At 49.2% G+C, this 17,337-nt stretch overlaps 2 protein-coding genes and 1 non-coding gene across 15 annotated transcripts in view; all 3 read right to left on the bottom strand.

The window, feature by feature from the left end:
- Positions 1 to 714: 714 nt before the first annotated feature.
- LOC118984664 (small nucleolar RNA SNORA8) lies at positions 715 to 847 on the bottom strand. The gene has a single exon (XR_005065959.1). It is a non-coding gene; the product is annotated as a small nucleolar RNA SNORA8 (small nucleolar RNA).
- Positions 848 to 6,039: 5,192 nt separating this feature from the next.
- On the bottom strand, positions 6,040 to 8,436 carry UQCR11 (ubiquinol-cytochrome c reductase, complex III subunit XI). The gene is made up of 3 exons (XM_037042409.1): positions 8,282 to 8,436; positions 6,849 to 6,990; positions 6,040 to 6,203 (listed from the first exon to the last, which is right to left on the bottom strand). The coding sequence occupies exons 1-2, from the start codon at positions 8,329 to 8,331 to the stop codon at positions 6,870 to 6,872; spliced, it is 171 nt and encodes a 56-aa protein (XP_036898304.1). The 5' UTR covers positions 8,332 to 8,436; the 3' UTR covers positions 6,040 to 6,203; positions 6,849 to 6,869.
- A 6,145-nt stretch (positions 8,437 to 14,581) lies between these two features.
- Positions 14,582 to 17,337, bottom strand: part of TCF3 (transcription factor 3) — a 37,405-nt gene continuing 34,649 nt past the window's right edge. For 10 of the 13 annotated variants that reach the window (XM_037042387.1, XM_037042390.1, XM_037042393.1 and 7 more), the window contains one exon: positions 14,582 to 17,296. In XM_037042387.1, coding sequence (XP_036898282.1) covers positions 17,154 to 17,296 — 143 coding nt within the window. In that variant the 3' untranslated portion in view covers positions 14,582 to 17,153. The remainder of the gene's footprint in view (positions 17,297 to 17,337) is intronic. The other 3 variants (XM_037042400.1, XM_037042401.1, XM_037042405.1) reach the window with 3 other exon arrangements.

Consider the following 17,337-nt stretch of genomic DNA (forward strand, 5'->3'; position numbering starts at 1 on the left):
GTAACCATCCTGATAGGTGTGTGGCATTGGGTCACAGGATTTTGACCTCAAGAACCACTATCAAATATATACCATATGCACCCCCACTTTCTCCTCAGTTGCTTCTCAGGGAATCTGGCCCAAGCTGGGCTCCCGGGATTGTACCCCTAGTAGCTGGTCCAGAGGCTGTGTGCTGACACAGTGGCCTGACTGGGAGGGTGGACATGCCTCAGGAGGGGGGATGGGGCTGCCCACTTCCCTCCTCTTTGCTGAGCCTTTGCTCCTTTGAAATAAACCCCCTTTCTCAGGCTCCTTGGTTTAGTCCCCAAGTAGACACCCTTTCCTACCCATCTCTGCAAGGGAAAAAAATAGAAATTAAACTGGAAGGTACCAAATGAGGACCCTTCAAAAAGACTTTCTGTGGCAGGGTCTCCCCCTCAGCACCACTTACATTGGGGCCCAGTCTTTCTCTTTGTGGGATGTGGGATGTCCTGGGCACCATAGGGTATTGAGCAGTATCCCTTACCCCCACCTACTCCATGCCAGGAGCACCTCCTACTCGTGACAATTACATATGTCCTTAGACACTGCAGTGGTCCTTGCAATCTAATACAAGGCTAGGGAGGCACTCTCCCGGGGCCCAAATTTAGGGGGGGGGTGCCATATACCTTGGTCATCAAAATGAATGGTATTAAAGCAATATTTTAAGAATTTAAAATGCACACAAAGTTTTTATGCTGCAGCAAAAGTACCAGGTTTAGCATGCACAAAGCCAAGAAAACCAATGATGCCAGATACTGAACTTATCTCATGGTCCTTTGAACACCCAGCAAGAGTAAACTGCTGAGTGCAGGTGCCATGCAGTGCAAGAGAGTGTGAGAGTTTCATGTGAGTCCAGGGTTGGATGAACAGTGCCGTGTCAAGCCATTATGGAAACTAAAACAGAATGACACATGCCCCATTTATACGTGTTTCAATGTTGTTTTTCTTAATGGTAAACTTTTCCCCAGAACATTAAAGTGGTTGAAAAAATATTGAGATATTGAAAGTGAATTGTATTAAAACTTACAGTACTTCGAGATTAAATATTCTCTTTGTACCCAAACCTGTATTAGGATTTCACTCTTATGACTTTAATAGAAACAAACTCAGATATATATATATATATATATATAAATTACTGTCTGTTTCCACCTCTAGATCTTTTTTATTTTTTAATATATTTTATTGATTATGCCATTACAGTTGTTCTATTCCCCCCTCCATTCCCCTCCACCCTGCACACCCCTCCCCCACAATTCCCCCCTTTAGTTTATGACCACGTGTCTCAAGTTCTTTAGATTCTATATTTTTCCTACTATTCTTGCCCTCCCCCCTATCTATTTTCTACCTACTGTTTATGCTACTTATTTTCTGTACCTTCTCCCCCCTTCTCCTCCTCCCCCCACTCCCCTGTTGCTAACCCTCCATGTATTCTNATCTGCTGAAAGTCTGATGGGAACTCCTTTGTAGGTGACTGTCCCCTTATCTCTTGCTGCTTCTAGGATTCTCTCCTTCATTTTCATCTTGGCTAATGTAATTCTGATGTGCCTTGGTGTGTTCCTTCTTGGGTCCAACTTCTTTGGGACTCTCTGAGCTTCCTGGATTTCCTGGAAGTCTATTTCCTTTGCCAGACTGGGGAAGTTCTCCTTTATTATTTGTTCAAATAAGTTTTCCACTCATGGCTGTTTCTTTTCCCCTTCTGGTACCCCTATAATTCAGATGTTGGAACGTTTAAAGATGTCCTGGAGGTTCCTAAGCCTCTCCTCATTTTTTTGAATTCTTGTTTCTTCCTTCTTTTCTGTTTGGTCATTTCTTCCTTCCTTCTGGTCCACTTCCTTGATTTGAGTTCCAGTTTCCTTTTCATCACTATTGGTTTCTTGTGCATTTCCCTTCATTTCAATTAGTTTAGCCTTCATATGTTCCTCTAGTTTATGACTAAAACCAACCAATTCTGTGAGAATCCTGATCACCAGTATTTTGAACTGTGCATCTGAGAGGTTTGCTATGTCTTTTTCGCTTAGAGTTATTGGCTCTGGGGCTTTGAGTTCTTCTTGAGCCATATTTTGAACTGTTCGTGCCTGTTACATATGAGGAGCGGAGCCCTAGGTGTTCACCAGGGCGGGGCAACTCAGTTGCTGGGTTGTGACGCTGTACATGGGGGCCAGGTCCAAGAGGGGCAATGGAGGTCCTCTCCACTGCTTCCCGCAGCTGGAGCTTGCGTGGTCTGTCTCACTGCATGCGAATGTGTGACTGTGGCCAGCCTGCCGCACTGTGCCCTCACTGGGTCTGCCTGATGCTACCTTGGCTGCCTGGGCGCCTGGGGTCGAGGGATCCTTCCTGCTCGACCCTGCTCCGCTGCTGGCTCCGCCCCTCTTACCGGTCTGATTGAACGGTTTGTTGTTGTCAGACTTCCATATAGTTCAATTTTCTGTTCTTTGGCTGTGTCTTTGTTTACTAAGCCTTTGTTGTATTCAACCTTGGTTGTGGGAGAAGGCACAGTGTCTCCACCTACGCCTCCATCTTGGCCTAGATCTTTTTATTTTTTAAAGATTTTATTTGCCCCAGCTGATGTGGCTCTGTGGGTTAGCCTGGGAATCAAGGGGTTGCAGATTTGATTCCCAGTCTAAGTAGGGCACATGCCTGGGTTGCAGCTGAGTCCCCAGTAGGGGGTGCATGAGAAGCAACCACACATTGATATTTCCCTCCCTCCCTTTCTTCCCCTCTCTCTAAAAATAAATAAAATCTTTAAAAGAAGAAGAATGAGTTGCTCAAGGTCTGAGTGTATTTCTGGACTCTCAATTCTGTAACATTGGTCTGTCTTTTGTTTTTCTGCCAATGCTGTACTGTTTGATTGTTTTGACTTTGCAGTATAGTTTGGAGAGTGTAATATCCTTGGTTATTCATGGTACCTGATGAATCGCTTCTCTGTGTATTTGAGGCAGTAAACTTTTGTTTAGGTTTTACACATTTATTTTTATTAGAAAGAGGGGGAGGGAGGAAGAGGGAAACATCAGTCAGTTGCCTCTTGCACTCACCCTGTCCAAGGACTAAACCCAGGCAGGTGCCCTGACCAGGAATGAAACCAGTTACCCTTTGCTTTGCTGGATGATGCCCAGCCAACTGAGCCACACGGGTCAGGGCTGAGGTAGTGAACTCCTATGTGGGTGCTGTTTGGCGCTTAGCAATTCAGCAGGTTAAGTAGAGGTCTTTTCTTTTCCAATATGAGGTGCTGTAGCACATTTGTTTTCTCTCACCTCTGCTGTCTCTACAATGTCCTGCCTCTACAAGGGTCTGCTGCCTGGATGGGCACGGGGGGATGGGGCCCAGTCTTCTACTTTGCCTCCTTGCTAGTTGTGGCCCCTAGGCTACAGCGTGTCGCACTGCTCTGCCACTTGCCACCTGTCACTGAGTTTAGCTGCATTAGGCACTGGCTACTCAGGCCAGAATGTGGCTTCGGCCCCTCCTGTCCCCTGGCTGCCACATGAGGGATGCGGCTTGGCTCCTCCACCACCACTTCGTCAGCAGGGCTGTGGTGGGTACTGGTCTACATTTGAGGACCTGTTTTTCTCATTCCTTGTCCCACCTCCCCAGCTCATTCTGATTTCCCCATTCAACCTCTCAGGCATGTCTGTGTGCAGAGCAGGGTCCTTTGTAGAGTTAGTTATCTGACTTTAAGGAGAGGAAAAAAGGGCTGTTCTCTCTCTGCCATGATGCTGATGTCACTCCTCAGATATTTTTGTTATAACCATTAACCATTACAGAAGTACATAAAAACACAGGAATCAGGACACACTTCCTTTTGCTTCAGGCTGCAGTATGGTTCAGCACAGCCCCATCTAGCCTGCACATATTACATACTGTTAACAAAAATTTAACAGTACTCATTTATCTCACTGTTCACCATGTGTTGAACAGACATGTTCAGATATCTAAAAGAAGATCACAAATATTATAATGGTAAATGAGAAGAAATGAACATCTCTCACTGGTTAATAAATCTTGGTACTAGGCAGCTGTTAAACACTGAGGATGCTGCCCTGGCTGGTATAGCTCAGTGGATTGAGCACGGGCCTGTGAACCAAACAACGGTGGTTCGATTCCCAGTCAGGGCACATGCCTAGGTTGTAGGCCAGTTCCCAGCAGTGGACGCACCAGAGGCAACCATACATTGATATTTCTCTCCCTGTCTCCTTCCCTTCCCCTCTAAAGATAAATAAATAAAATCTTAAAAAGAAAACAAAACCCAAAACTTGAGGATGCTGTTTTCTGAAGTGGTGTGGACTCTGGGAAATAAACCTTAGGTGAACAAAGTATATGCAGAAAGATGTGTAGCAAATGCTACCACTTGTTTAAAATATACAGCTGTTGCTCTGTTGCTCTGGCTGGTGTGACTCAGTGGACTGAGTGCCAGACTGCAAATCATAAGGTCACAGGTTTGACTCCCAGTTGGGGCACATGCCTGGGTTGCAGGCTGGGTCCCCAGTAGGGGGCGCAAGAGGCAAGCACACATTGATGTTTCTCTCCCTTTCTCCCTCTCTCTAAAAATAAATGAGATCTTTAAATATATATATATATGGCAGTTATGAATTGAATGTATCCCCCACTGAAATTCACATTGAAACTGAGCCCCAGTGTGTGGCTGTATCTGGAGATGGAGCCCCTAGGGATGTAAAGAGCTTAAATGAGATCAGAAGGGTGGGGCCCTGGTCCCCCCTGGGATTAGTATTGTTCTAAGAGACACCAGAGAGCCCACTTGCTCTCTTTTCCTCCTAATGCTCAGGCATCAAGGAAAGGCTTTGTGAAAGACAGTGAGAAGGCAGCTGTCTGCAAGCCAGGGATTGGGTCCTTACACAAACCAATCCTGCCAGAACCCTGATCTCAGACTTCCAGCCTCCACAACTGTGAGGAAATTGAAACTACCTTAGATACCTAAATTCTGTTGTTTGAGCCACCCAGTCTGTGGTTTTGTTATGGTAGCCTGTGCAGACTAATATAATAGCTATTTTCACAATATGCTCTGTTTGCATTCAGTGTTTTTTTTAATATTTTATTTATTTATCTTTAGAGGGGAAGGAAAGGAGAGAGGAAGAGAAACATCAATGTATGGTTGCTTCTCCTGCATCCTCTGCTGAGAACTGGCCCCTGCCGGGAACTGGCCTGCAACCCAGGCATGTGCCCTGACTGGGAATCGAACCGCGATACTCTGGTTCGCAGGCCCGTGCTCAATCCACTGAGCTACACCAGCCAGGCATTCAGTGTTTCTAGAATTTTCAAGAACTTGGCAAGAGTTGGAGAGAAATGGGTAGGGGCGCCAGGGAGGGAACAGACTGTGCCATATCCTTATGTACTGATTTTTTTGTATGCTTCATGTGATGGCTTACCGTTTCTCCAAGTTCTGATAGTTCTCCTTTCAAAACAGATCCTAATTCTCCTTCCCTGGAATGTGGGCTGGACTAAGAGATGTGATCCTAACAAATGGAATGTGCACTGAGAACAGAAGAGAGGGATGAGACTTCTGAAGGTAGATCATAAGACATGTGGCTTCTGCCCACTTTCTCTGGAATCACTTGCTGGGGGATGGGGACGGCCAGCAGCCACACTGTGAGGATGCTCAGGTGGCACTGTGAGCAGGCCAGGTAGAGAGAAGCCGAGGCCTCACATGAACAGCCATATGAGGAAGCCATCCTGGGAAAGGCTCCTCCAGCCCCAGTCTTGCCATCAGATGAGACAGCTCCAGTCAGCAGCTTGACTGCAAGGACCATCCACCTAAGTTACTCCAAAATGCTTGGCCTACAGAAACTGAAAATAATGTTTGTCATGGAGTAATTTCGTAAGGTAGCAATAGATAAAACACACTTTCCAGATATTATCCATTATACACCTTAAATAACCAATTTCTGCCAGCCATTGGGAAATCCCTAGATTTGCAAAATTTTGGAGCAGAAAAGACCCTGGGTCATCCAAGCTACCAGGTTACCAGGGTTACCAAGCATCCAGCATCACCACATCCAGGCAGGGCAAGTTTCAGAGCAAGGTTTAATGTAGTCACACATCAAAGTTATTTTCAAAAACACAGAAAGTCCCAAGTAGTGGTGTGAATCTCCTTGCAATCCATGCTGAGGGCTGGGGCTGTTCCAGACGTAGCAGGTGCTGAGATGGAAGCTGTTGGCAACCCTGGTCACCTAAAGGGGAAACACGGCAGGGTGAGCAGAAAGCTCCAGGCTCCTGTTCTTATGGAAAAAGAGGCACTGAGCAGGGAGAAGGAACACAGATGCTGCAGCAAGGTTCCAAAACCAATCTAGCTGTGCCATCTAGGTGCTGCATGGCCAGGGTCTCATCTGTGATGTGGGATGAAGACATGCCCACTCTGAACTATCATGTGGGCAGTGAAATAATACAGACAACATGGGCAGTACATTGTGGTCATGCCAGGGACTAATGAATAAGTCAGAAGGCTCATTCCTGCTCCGAGCCGCCCATTCGGGGAAGCCAGTGGCTGTGGGCTAACCTCCACTGTCCCCATTTGTAAACTATGCTTTCTTCTGTTCTGCCCAGGGCTGGGCAAGCAGGGTGCATGGTCAGTCTCCAGGACTGAGCACTGAGGAGCAGTACCCACTCTGCCATCCCACAAACTGAGGCTGCCAGCCGGCAGCTCTGTGGCGATGAGCAGGGAGGTACCTGGGGAGCCTACCCCAGAGTTCTGGCCGCAGACAGATTCTGCAGGGTGGATAGTCCAGATGAGCCTTCCAGCCCTGCTGCCCTAGGCCTGGAAGTGTGGGAACCCACCTCGTGGAAGCGCATCACCTGCCAGCAGTCACTAAACTTACCAGTGAGGAGGGTCGGTTTAACTAGTGATCCTTCTTAAACTTGCCATTGATGTAGGGTACCCAGTCCAGAATTAGCCGCCAGTCAGTGGCCCACACTAGCCCCACGGTGCCCACGGCGCCCCACATGCCTGCTGTGGGGATCCTGTGAGAGAACAGCAGGGATCAGACCTTGCTGGGGGCTCATCCTCCTGGTAGCACATGTTGGTCCCTCCCTCCATCCCTAGCTACTGTACTAGCAGGCACCCACCATGTACTGGTCCACATGTTGGGCACACCCTGCTGATGATCCTAAAGGTAGGCACAGGCAGAAGACCCTAAAGTGATGTGACTCCTATCTGCTTTCATATTGTGAGCTGCCTAAGGTTTCATCTACTAATACTAAAACAAACAACCCAAGCTTGTAACTGCCATAGCCAACAGCTAATGTGTGCATGCAGGTACCATATATACAGTTTACAGTGACTGGCTGACCCCCGCAACTGCCTAGAACTGAAGGAGGCATGAGTACCAGGGTCTCCGTTTTCCAGATGAGACCCAGGAGGGAGGGTGATTCACTTCCCTGAGGACACACAGTCTTATACCATAAATCTCATTTGTTTACTTTCTGTTGTCCACTGACTAGAGCATCAGCCACCAAGGTTCCATTTATCACTGTGTCTCCAGCACTCAACAGTGCTAAGGGCTGGCACAGAGCGTGTGCTCAGTAAGTGCTTGTTAACTGAAAGCCTGGTGGAGGGTCTCGCTGCTCTCACCAAGCCCAGATGAGAATGGACCAACTGAGCTCAGGGAAGTCGGACCCAACAGGCAGAAGGACTGTATGGGCGCCGGTGGAACCAGGGACAACCTTCACCGTGCAACCCTGGCGACTCTGTCAGTCACCACTATCAGTGTCCACCTGAAAGTCCCTGCCGGAGCCATTATCCAGAGATAGCTCCCACTCCTCCCTCCCTGGGCTCGCGGACACGACTACCAAATGCGGTCCCCCCTTAACTCCTCACGCTGTCACCCCAATTCTATCGGACTCCCACGTGGGGACGGTAAAAGGTGCAGCCATGGGCTTCACGAGTTCTGTTCAAGACCATTTAAAAAGTTAAAAGCAAAGCCGGGAACGTACAGGATCAGTTTTCAGGCCCAAATAAGTAGAGCCAAGGGTGCTGGGCGGGGACAGGGTGGGCGCCTCCCGGGCGGGCACCGTCGCGGCCCCCAGTTAGAAATAGGCAAACTGAGGCTCAGAGAGGTTCGGCCAAGGGACCAGGAACCTGTGTGTATGTGTGCCCGAGCCAGACCGCTCCGCCTCTCTGTGCCTTTCTCCATCTGTGGCCCGGCACGATTTGTGGTCTGGGGGCAGCAGTGCGCGCACTGATAGGGGCCGCGCAACGGCACGGCTCGAGGAGGTGGGCGAGGGGTACGCAGGGCAGAGGACGCCACCTCACCAGTTCTTGGCCAGTTGAAGGTAGCGTGGGCCCAGCAACTTGCTCAGCATCGCGATGCAGTTTGCAGTTCAGGGTGACCCCTGTTCCGCCCGGCTGGGACGTAGTGCGTAGGCGGGTAGAGAAGCCCCGCCCCGGACCCACAAACCACGCGAAATTCAGACCCGGCCACTGCGCGCGCAGACCCGGAATACATTAGCAGTCACTTCCGGGGCGGGGTGGATGACGTTTAGACGAGGGCGAGTGTGGGCGGGCTTATAAGTACTTGACACAGAATCTCTAGTTCAGTCTTGTGTCAGCTGTCCCAGCGGTCCCAGCTGGGCGGCCACCAGTAACTAAGGACAGCCCGCGACATTTGGCTGGTGGCTTCGTGTTTTTACTACGTGCCAGAATTTCGTTTACAATTAACGAAACTGAGGTCAGGAGAGGAGGGGACTTGTCCAGAGTCGCTCAAAGGGAAGGGTATGATGTGAACCCACTTCTAAGGGAGTGGAGCTGTCTGTCACAGACCCTTTCTTAATGGCCATGGCCAAAGGGCAGAGCTTCTCTGGACTTGTTTGTTCCTCGTGGTTGTCTGTTGGAATTTTCTGCACACTTCCTTCGGCGAGTGCTTCCTTCTCCCGACGGCGGAGGGCGGCCAGCTCCGGACCCCGAGGACACCCGAGTCCCCTGATAGATGATGTGCTGCCCGGACTGGCCCACCCTCTCCTGGCTGACCGCCGATCAGGCTCGCTAGGTCCCTGCGTAAGAGGCAGCAGGCCCCGGAGGTAAGTCCCGGACACCGTGAGTGTGCTGCCCAGGTCTGCCTCCTTGGATCTGCTCCCAACCCTCTGCCCTCAACCCTCTGCCTGCAGGAGCTGCAGGTTCCGACCTGCCCCTGGCCCCTGGCCTGGGAAGCGGCAGAAATATGGAGTAACTGTAATCTGGTTTCTCATTCATTTCAGTTGCTCGAGAATTTTTGAGTCTAGTAGTTTAGTATAAGATAGGACCTGAAAAAGTCTCTGTCTTTGATGGGAACTTAAAAAGTGGAAAGTAGAGGCCATTATGATTGTTGCGAGAGAGGAGGAAAGAGCTGCCTGAAAAGACAAGCAGACTCCGGCCTGGAGGCCTGGGGCTGCAGGTCTTGGATTCAGCAGTTCCTGAAGCCTTGCCATCATTGCTGCTTCTGCATAATGTTCCAGCTAGAACAACAACAACAACAACAAAAACGAGGGTAAGAGAAGCTTTATGGCGCATTGTATAACTTCAGAGGTGGCTGGATCCAGGAGTCTGGCGATATCACTGGGAATCTCTCAGCTCTTTTTCCTGTGTTACCCAAATTCTCTGGCAAACTCTTTCTGGGCATCATCGCCCGCAAGCTCTGGGTTTGTATTCCAGCAGCTCCTGCAGTAAGATCGAACGTCTTCCCCAGTAATTGCAGACAATGTCCCAAGGCTGGTTTTTGTGAGCCTGCTTGGGAAACAGGGCAGAATCAGCTTTTCTCATATGAGGACACAGGCTGAAATGGAAAGAAGAGGATGCCCCAAAGAGAATAACCAGAATTCTGTGACCAGAGAAGATGCTGGGTAGCAAGAACTGCTGGCCTCCCTCCCACCCTGCTGAACCTCTGCTGAGAGGCCTTCTGGATTCCCTGTGTGTTCCTGTTTGCCCCTCCGGGGAAAACTGAACTCTTTTTGTTTTTACAGATAAGAAATTCACATAACATAAAGTTATCCATTAAAACATACAGCCCTGGCTGGCGTAGCTCAGTGGATTGAGCACGGGCCTGCGAACCACATGATCACGGTTTGATTCCCAGTCAGGGCACAGGCCTGGGTTGCAGGCCAGTTCCCGGGAGGGGATGCACCAGAAGGCAACCACACATTGATATTTCTCTCCCTCTCTCCTTCCCTTCCCCTCTGGTTTGGGAAGATAAATAAATAAAATCTTTAAAAAAATACAGGTTGGCATCAGGACACATGCGTGTCTCTGAAACCATCACCACCACTGATATGATAAATGCCTCCCCTTCCCCGTCCCAGCCCCAGCCATCACTCGTCTGCTCTCTGCTGCTATCAGTTAGTTTGTATTTTCTAGACTTTTCTAGAAAACCATCCAGTTTGTTCTCTCTGGCATTTGGCCTCTCCCATAGAGTGTAAGTTTTCTGAGAGTCACCCAGTTGTTGCAGCTGTCATCCTTCTGTTGCTGGGTTGTATTCCTTGCTATGTGTGGACCTGTGTGTTCACTCCCCCGGTGAAAGACATGCTGGTTGTTCCCAGGTTTTTCTGTTACAAATGAAGCTGCAGTAGATGGTCATGTCCATATCGAATGTGTGTCTTGGTTTCTCTGGGTTGGGTGCCTGGGACTTGAGGGGCTGTCTCATAGGAAAGCATAGGTTTAACTGTTGAAGAAACTGCCAAACTTTAAAAACAAAAGATTTTATTTATTTTTAGAGAGAGAGGGAGAGAGGGAGAGAAACACTGATTGGTTGCTTCTCCTACATGCCAATCGGGGACCAAACCTACAACCCAGACATGTGCCCTGACCGAGAATTGAACCAACGACCTTTCACTTTGCAAGACAGTGCCCAACCAACTGAGCTACACCAGAGTGCCAAACTCTTTATTTTATTTTATTTTATTTTATTTATTTATCTTTAGAGGGGAAGGGAAGGAGAGAGGAAGAGAAACATCAATGTATGGTTGCTTCTTGTGCATCCCCTGCTGGGAACTGGTCCCTGCTGGGAACTGTCCTGCAACCCAGGAATGTGCCCTGACTGGGAATTGAACTGTGATTGTCTGGTTCACAGGCGCGCCCTCAATCCACTGAGCTATACCGGCCAGGGCCAGAGTGCCAAACTCTTTTTTAAAAATTGATGTATAATTGACATATAACATTCCACTAGTTTCAGGTGTGCCGCCACTGTTTCCTGAAGTAGCTGCACCCATCCACCAGACACATGAGACTCCTGTGGCATTTGCATGTTTTACTACTTTAAAAAGGACACTCACTATATCATTTCCATGACTGCCATAACAGCTGACCCCTCGCCAGCCAGCATGAAACAATGGAGTGTATTTAACCTCTCCAAGTTCTGGAACCAGAACTTCTAGATCAAGGTGGCACAGGGCTGTGCTCCTGCAGGAAGCCCCAGGGAAAGATCCTTCCTGCCTTTCCCAGCATCTGGAGGGTTCCAGTGTCCTTGGGCTTGTGACCACATCACCCCAGTCTCTGCTTCCTTTGTTCCACGGCTTCTCTCTCCCGTGTCTGTATTTCTCCTCTTTTCTCTCTTACAGGCACACTGGCATTGATTTGGGGCCCACCCAGAGAATGTAAAATGACCTCATCTCAGAGTCTGCAAAGCCTCTGTTCTAATGTAGGCAGTCCTCACTTCAAAGTACTGCACAGACATTGGGTATTTTTTTGTTTGACAGGGGGTTTCCCTTTTTCTTTTTAAATTGAATTATACTTCTCCCACTTATCAAAGTTTAGCAAAAAAACTCCCCAAATTATTGAATTATCTTCATTCTTCTTAATTTTTTTTTACTTTTATTGCATTTACTTTGTTGACTTTACTCCTGGGATGTAAGTTTTTGTTTCTACAGTTTTCTCTGGGAAATCATCTTCTTTCTTCAAGAATTATTCATTCATCCCTGGCTGGTGTAGCTCAGTGGATTGAGCGCAGGCCTGCGAAACCACATGATTGTGGTTCGAATCCCAGTCAGGGCACATGCCTGGGTTGCAGGCCAGTCCCCAGCAGGGGACTCATGAGAGGCAACCATACATTGATGTTTCTCTCCTTCTCTCCTTCCCTTCCCTTCTAAAGATAAATAAAACCTTTAAAAAATTATTCATTCACAGAGCAGACCATTTCATATTTTTAAATTTATTTTTAAAATTTATTTATTTTTAGAGAGAAGGAAAGGGAAGTAGAGGAGAGAAACATCATTGTGTGGTTTCCTCTCACATGCCTCCCACTGGGGGCTTGGCTCACAACCTAGGCTTGTTCCCTGACTGGGAATTGAACCAGTGACCCTTTGGTTTGCAGGCCAGCAGCATTCAACCTGCTGAGTCACACCAGCCATGGCTTGTTTTATATTTTAAATCCCAGGGCTCTCATGCACTCCTTGGCCTTAATTAGGTAATCCACAGCGCTCTTCTCCTCTCAGTGATGCTCATATGATGTGCCTTCTTGGTCTCCGGGCAGGCACAGCAGGGCAGAGGCTTCTCCTGTGTCTCAGAAGGGGCATGTGGCCACCAGACCTGGCATCTTTTAGGCCTCGGTGTTGTAGTTTTTACAAATTGAGGACCAGACTTCCACCAGCAAAATGATTACAGCTTGCTTTAATGTGGTGGTCTGGAACTGAACTGCGTATTTCCAAGGCCTACTTCCTTGTTCATAGGTTCCGGGTGCCACCATCACTAGCTGCAGCACAGTATGACCTCTGATGATGCCCACCGTGGCGTGCAGTGGGTCTTTCCATCTTAATCTGGCATGTCCTTTCCCTCCCTGACCCCAGGGTGACAGGACTGCTTCGGGAGGCCAGGCTTAGCAGGTTCTCATCCAGCTGAGGCCATACGTGGCCATGTTCTGAGAGCCAGGAGGGCTGCCCTGAGGCCTGGGCGGAGGCATGCAACAGGCCTCGGTGAGCTGCACCCTGACATTACCACTATCAAGACGATGACAAACCCATCATTTCGTTTCCCTGTGCCTTATCCACTGCCCACAGGATTTCTCTGAGCTGTCAAACAGGCTCTCCTTCCAGAAATTCCCACAGAGCCAACCCCTGCTGGGACAGCGGGGGTGCCTCACTTGGTGAGAACTTGGGCACCCTTTCTCCCCCTCACCAGAGGACATTTTTCGTTGCTTTTAGGGCAAAAGCAAGCAGGGTGGGGAATGAGAAACATGGATGTGAGAGAGGAACATCGACTGCCTCCCATGCCCAGCTTGGTGGCCCCAACTCAGACATGTGTCCCGACTGGGGATTGAACCTGCAGTCCTTCTGTGCCCTGGACGATGCTCCAACTGAGCCATACTGGCCAAGGCTGGGCACCTTTAAGATGTTATTTTTTTTATTTTAAAATACTTTATATATGTATTTTTAAAAATACTTTATTTATCTTTAGAGGGGAAGGGAAGGAGAGAGGGAGAGAAATATCAATGTATGGTTGCCTCTCATGTGTCCCCTGCTGGGAACTGGCCTGCAACCCAGGCATGTGCCCTGACTGGGAATTGAACTGCAATTGTGTGGTTCACAGGCCCGTGCTCAATCCACTGAGCCACACCAGCCAGGGCAAGACTTCATATTTTTAAAGAGAGGGGATGGGAGGGAGGGAAACACTAAGATATCCTTCAGTTGCTTCTCACATGCCCCCAACTGAAGACCTGGCCAGCAACCCAGGCATGTGCCTTGATTGGGAAAGAAAAGGCAACCTTCCAGTTCACAGGCTGGCACTCAATCCACTGAGCCACACCAGCAAAGGTTAAGGTGTACCTTTAAACACCTCTGTTGAGGTGTAATTCACATAGCATGCTATTTACCCATTTAATGTGCACAATTCCATGGAGTTCGGTGTATTAATTTGAAAAATTAACCATTAATTTGAAAAATTAACAAGCGGCATCTCTGGAAACAGCTTCTCTGTAGGAGCCAATCCCAATCCCAGACCAGCAGGGGCCTCTATTTCAAGTGCAGGTGCCCATGTCAGGTGGTGGTTTGGTGCTAGGAGTGACTCTGCTGGCCTAACTCTGCCCATCTCAGCCAGATCCCTGTGGTGGCTGAATTATGTGCCTCTCCCAAAAACCGTCCTGACTGCTGGTACCAGTGAACAGGATGTTATTTGGAAAGAGGATCTTTGCAAATGTCATTAAGGTGAAGTTATTCAGGAGTTGGGTGGCCCTGATGCAGTAACAAGTGTCTTTGCGAGGAGGTTTGCACAGACACATGTGATAAAGAGAAGCCATGAGAAAACAGAGGCAGGGACCAGGGTGAGGCAGCCACAAGTCCTGGAGCCTGGAGTCTCTGGAGGGAAGTGGACCTGTGATACCTAACACTTTGACCTTGGACTTCAGTCCTCCAGGATGTAAGAGTTAATCCCATTGGGTTTAAGTTGCACCCCCTGCCCCCTGTGTGGCACTTCATTAGGACTGCCCCAGGAAACTCACACCCCTGAAGCCTGGCCATCCTGAGGAGCCCCACACCCCCAGTACCAGTCCAGGCCACTCAACAAGTTGTTCCCTCGTACTCAGGGAGCCACCTTTTTTGACCCCCCTGCCCCACTGCTAAAAACATAGCTGCTGAGAGACTGGTGGACAGCGGAGCATTGCCATACGTCACATTTATTGCTACAGTGCTGTTACGTACAGGACAGGTCTCCATATTGACTGCAAAGGGGCTTATTTAAAATTTCCAAAGAATCCAGCCAGCTGTGTGGGCACTTATATAAAGTTATCTTTCTTACAAAATTAAAAACGAAAACAAAAGCCAAACCACCAGTTACCTTGAGGCACTCGGGGCACAATCTCCCTTAAGTGTGGTCCCCCCCACCTCCCCACGCTACTTCACCTGCTGGGTTAGTTTTATGTTATATAAATTACTCTTTTTAAAAAACTGATTTGAGAGAAAGGAGGAGGGAGGAAGGAAGAGAAACATCGATTAGTTGTTCCACTTATTTACGCATTCATTGGTTGATTCTTGCATGTGCCCTGGTTGAGGACTGGACAACCTTGACATCGAGAGAGAACACTCGAATCAACTGAGTTACCCAGCAGGGCTACACTTCAAATTATGTATATAAGACACAGTTCAAAAACCTGCAGGCCTTGGGTGGGAGTAAGGTCCTTGGCCCCTGCCTGTCTGGGCCAGTGGGCAAAGTAAGAGAGAAACTCAGGCAGGTTCCCCAAGAGACACAAGTCCCAACAGACCAAGGGAATCACCAGGCAAGCTGATGACTTCTTGCTGTCCCAATGAGTCTTGGAGGTAAGACCCTAGAGGACCCAGGTGATTATTGGGGGTCAAGAAGTTGGCCCTGGCCCCAAGCCCAGATGTCTTGCCTGGTGCCGGCTTTGTGGGGTGCTTCTGAGCTTCCCACAGAGCACTTTGCTAGCCTTGGGGAGTTCCAGTCATTTGCAGGGCAGCGGTGGGGAGTCAGGTAGCCTTGGAACCTGGGGAGTGAATTCCCTTCCCCAGCACCCCACTGAGATGTTGGTGGGATGAATACAGCCAGGCTGGGGCTCCTTAAGGCTTCTATGGGTGGGGCAGGGGCATAAAGGTAAGGAAACCGAGACCCCAGCAGGCCTGAGCCTGCACCTGGGTGACATACTATAGGGTGACCAACCGCTGCAGTTTCTCCGGGAACTGCTGGGAATCCAAAAATGCAGATTAGTGTAAACCTGGATAGTCCTGGGCAGCCTAAGATGAGCTGGTCCCCCTGGTGACACGTGAGACAAGTGAAACCAAAGGGGACTTAGGGAGGCCTGAGGGTGACCCACCCTCCTGCTTTTGCACCTAGGCAATAATTAGGGCAAACGCACAGCCTGGGGGCTTTTCTGTGCACAGCAATCCTGTCCCTTCTCTCTGCTCTGTCCACATCAGGACAGCCACTTGGTAGGGCTGGCAGCTTTCTGTGCTGGCCTTGAGCTACAGCCCTGTTGCCAAAATGCAAAGATAGGCTTGGGTTGCCAGGTCAAAGGAATGAAGGACAGGGAGACCCCACAGCATTGTGCTCCAGCAGTGCCATCCTCATGCCCTGGAAACTGGGTCACAATAAAAGCCCCCATTTTGGAGAGTTCTGTGGGCTCCAGGGAGAGCTGCTTTTGGGGTCCCAGAGAGATGTGGGGACCTTCAGGTTGCTGGAAAGCGCCTAGGGGACCAGAGTGACTTCTGGAGGACCCCTGGAATGGTCACCTGGGGGGCGGCTGTGCGTCAGTTGAGCCTCTGCCCTGAGAGACTAGCGCGTCCCTCTCTGTTGGAGGGAGAGAGAATGGGGTGGGGAGGCCCCCATCAGGGGAAAACCCACCCACCACTTCATCCTGAGGCAGGAAAACAAAACCCCAATATCTCCCAAACCAAATGAGACCAATCCAACCCTGTTCTCCCTGTGTCCCATAGCTAGGCTCCTGGTGCAGGGCTGGGGGGGCCTCAGGTTTACAGTGGGGTCTTTTTAATACAACTTTAAATCTGTTTGATCGTGAAATGCAATGCTCAGTTCTAGAAACAGCAGCAGAAATAGCAAGAGACATGAAACTTTTATACAAAAATGTTTGTTGCTTACAAAACATATGCAAAAAAAGCTTAAAAAAAGGCATCCTCCTTGCTAATTTTCTTCTACATTAAAAAAAATCTCATAACTAGCATTTTTATTTTCTTTAAAAAAAATATCAGGCATAGGCACAATTTGCTGGTGGCTTTTGAAGAACAAGCCAGTTTTTCACAGCGTCTCTCTCCAGCGAGTGATATGTTTCAACTTTTCCATGTTTTATAGTTAAGGCATTTTTTCTTTTCTGACAAAGTGTATTATGTATTTCGTTTGCTTTCCAGTTTTTACCAAAAAGGAAAAAAAAAGAGAGAAAGAAAGAAAGCTTCTTTTGGCCAGGGCTCGAGTGGCAAGGCCAAGATGCAGTTTCAGGATCCATCAGGCAAGTCCCAGGGCACAGCGGTGGCCGAGGCCTGGGGGGTGGATACAGCAGGGTCCCTGGGAGGCTCCTAGACCCCGTTGCCACCTCCAGGGCTCCCATCACTCGAATGCTCCTTAGGTTGGTGTTGGCTCAACACCGACCATGGGTGTGTGAGGAGGCGTGGACTGGCCGGCCCACACTGCGGATGGACCTGATACCTTGTGTGACCATTCCAGGTTAGACTGAGGTCGGTCAGCTTATCTCGCAGTGGCGTACCTCTCACATATGACCAGCAGGGTTGTGGGCCTCGCTCAGGCCCGGGTGTGTGGCTGAAAGCACCATCTGGGGGTCTCCGACCACACCTGACACCTTCTCCTCTTCTCGTCGCTTCAAGCAGGCTGCTTTGGGGTTCAGGTTACGTTCTGGTGGTAGAGGGAGAGCACTGTGGGAGACGGCCCCCAGA

The sequence above is a fragment of the Sturnira hondurensis genome, unplaced genomic scaffold (assembly GCF_014824575.4).
Source record: "Sturnira hondurensis isolate 20B ecotype Veracruz unplaced genomic scaffold, ASM1482457v3 Scaffold0003693, whole genome shotgun sequence".
NCBI lineage: Eukaryota > Metazoa > Chordata > Mammalia > Chiroptera > Phyllostomidae > Sturnira > Sturnira hondurensis.

Coding starts and splice junctions, on each gene's coding strand:
- UQCR11 (XM_037042409.1), bottom strand. CDS start 8,331: ATGCTGAGCAAGTTGCTGGGCCCACGCTACCTTCAACTGGCCAAGAAC. Junction 6,991..8,281: donor CTTCAACTGGCCAAGAACTG/GTGAGGTGGCGT, acceptor GTTCTCTCACAG/GATCCCCACAGCAGGCATGT.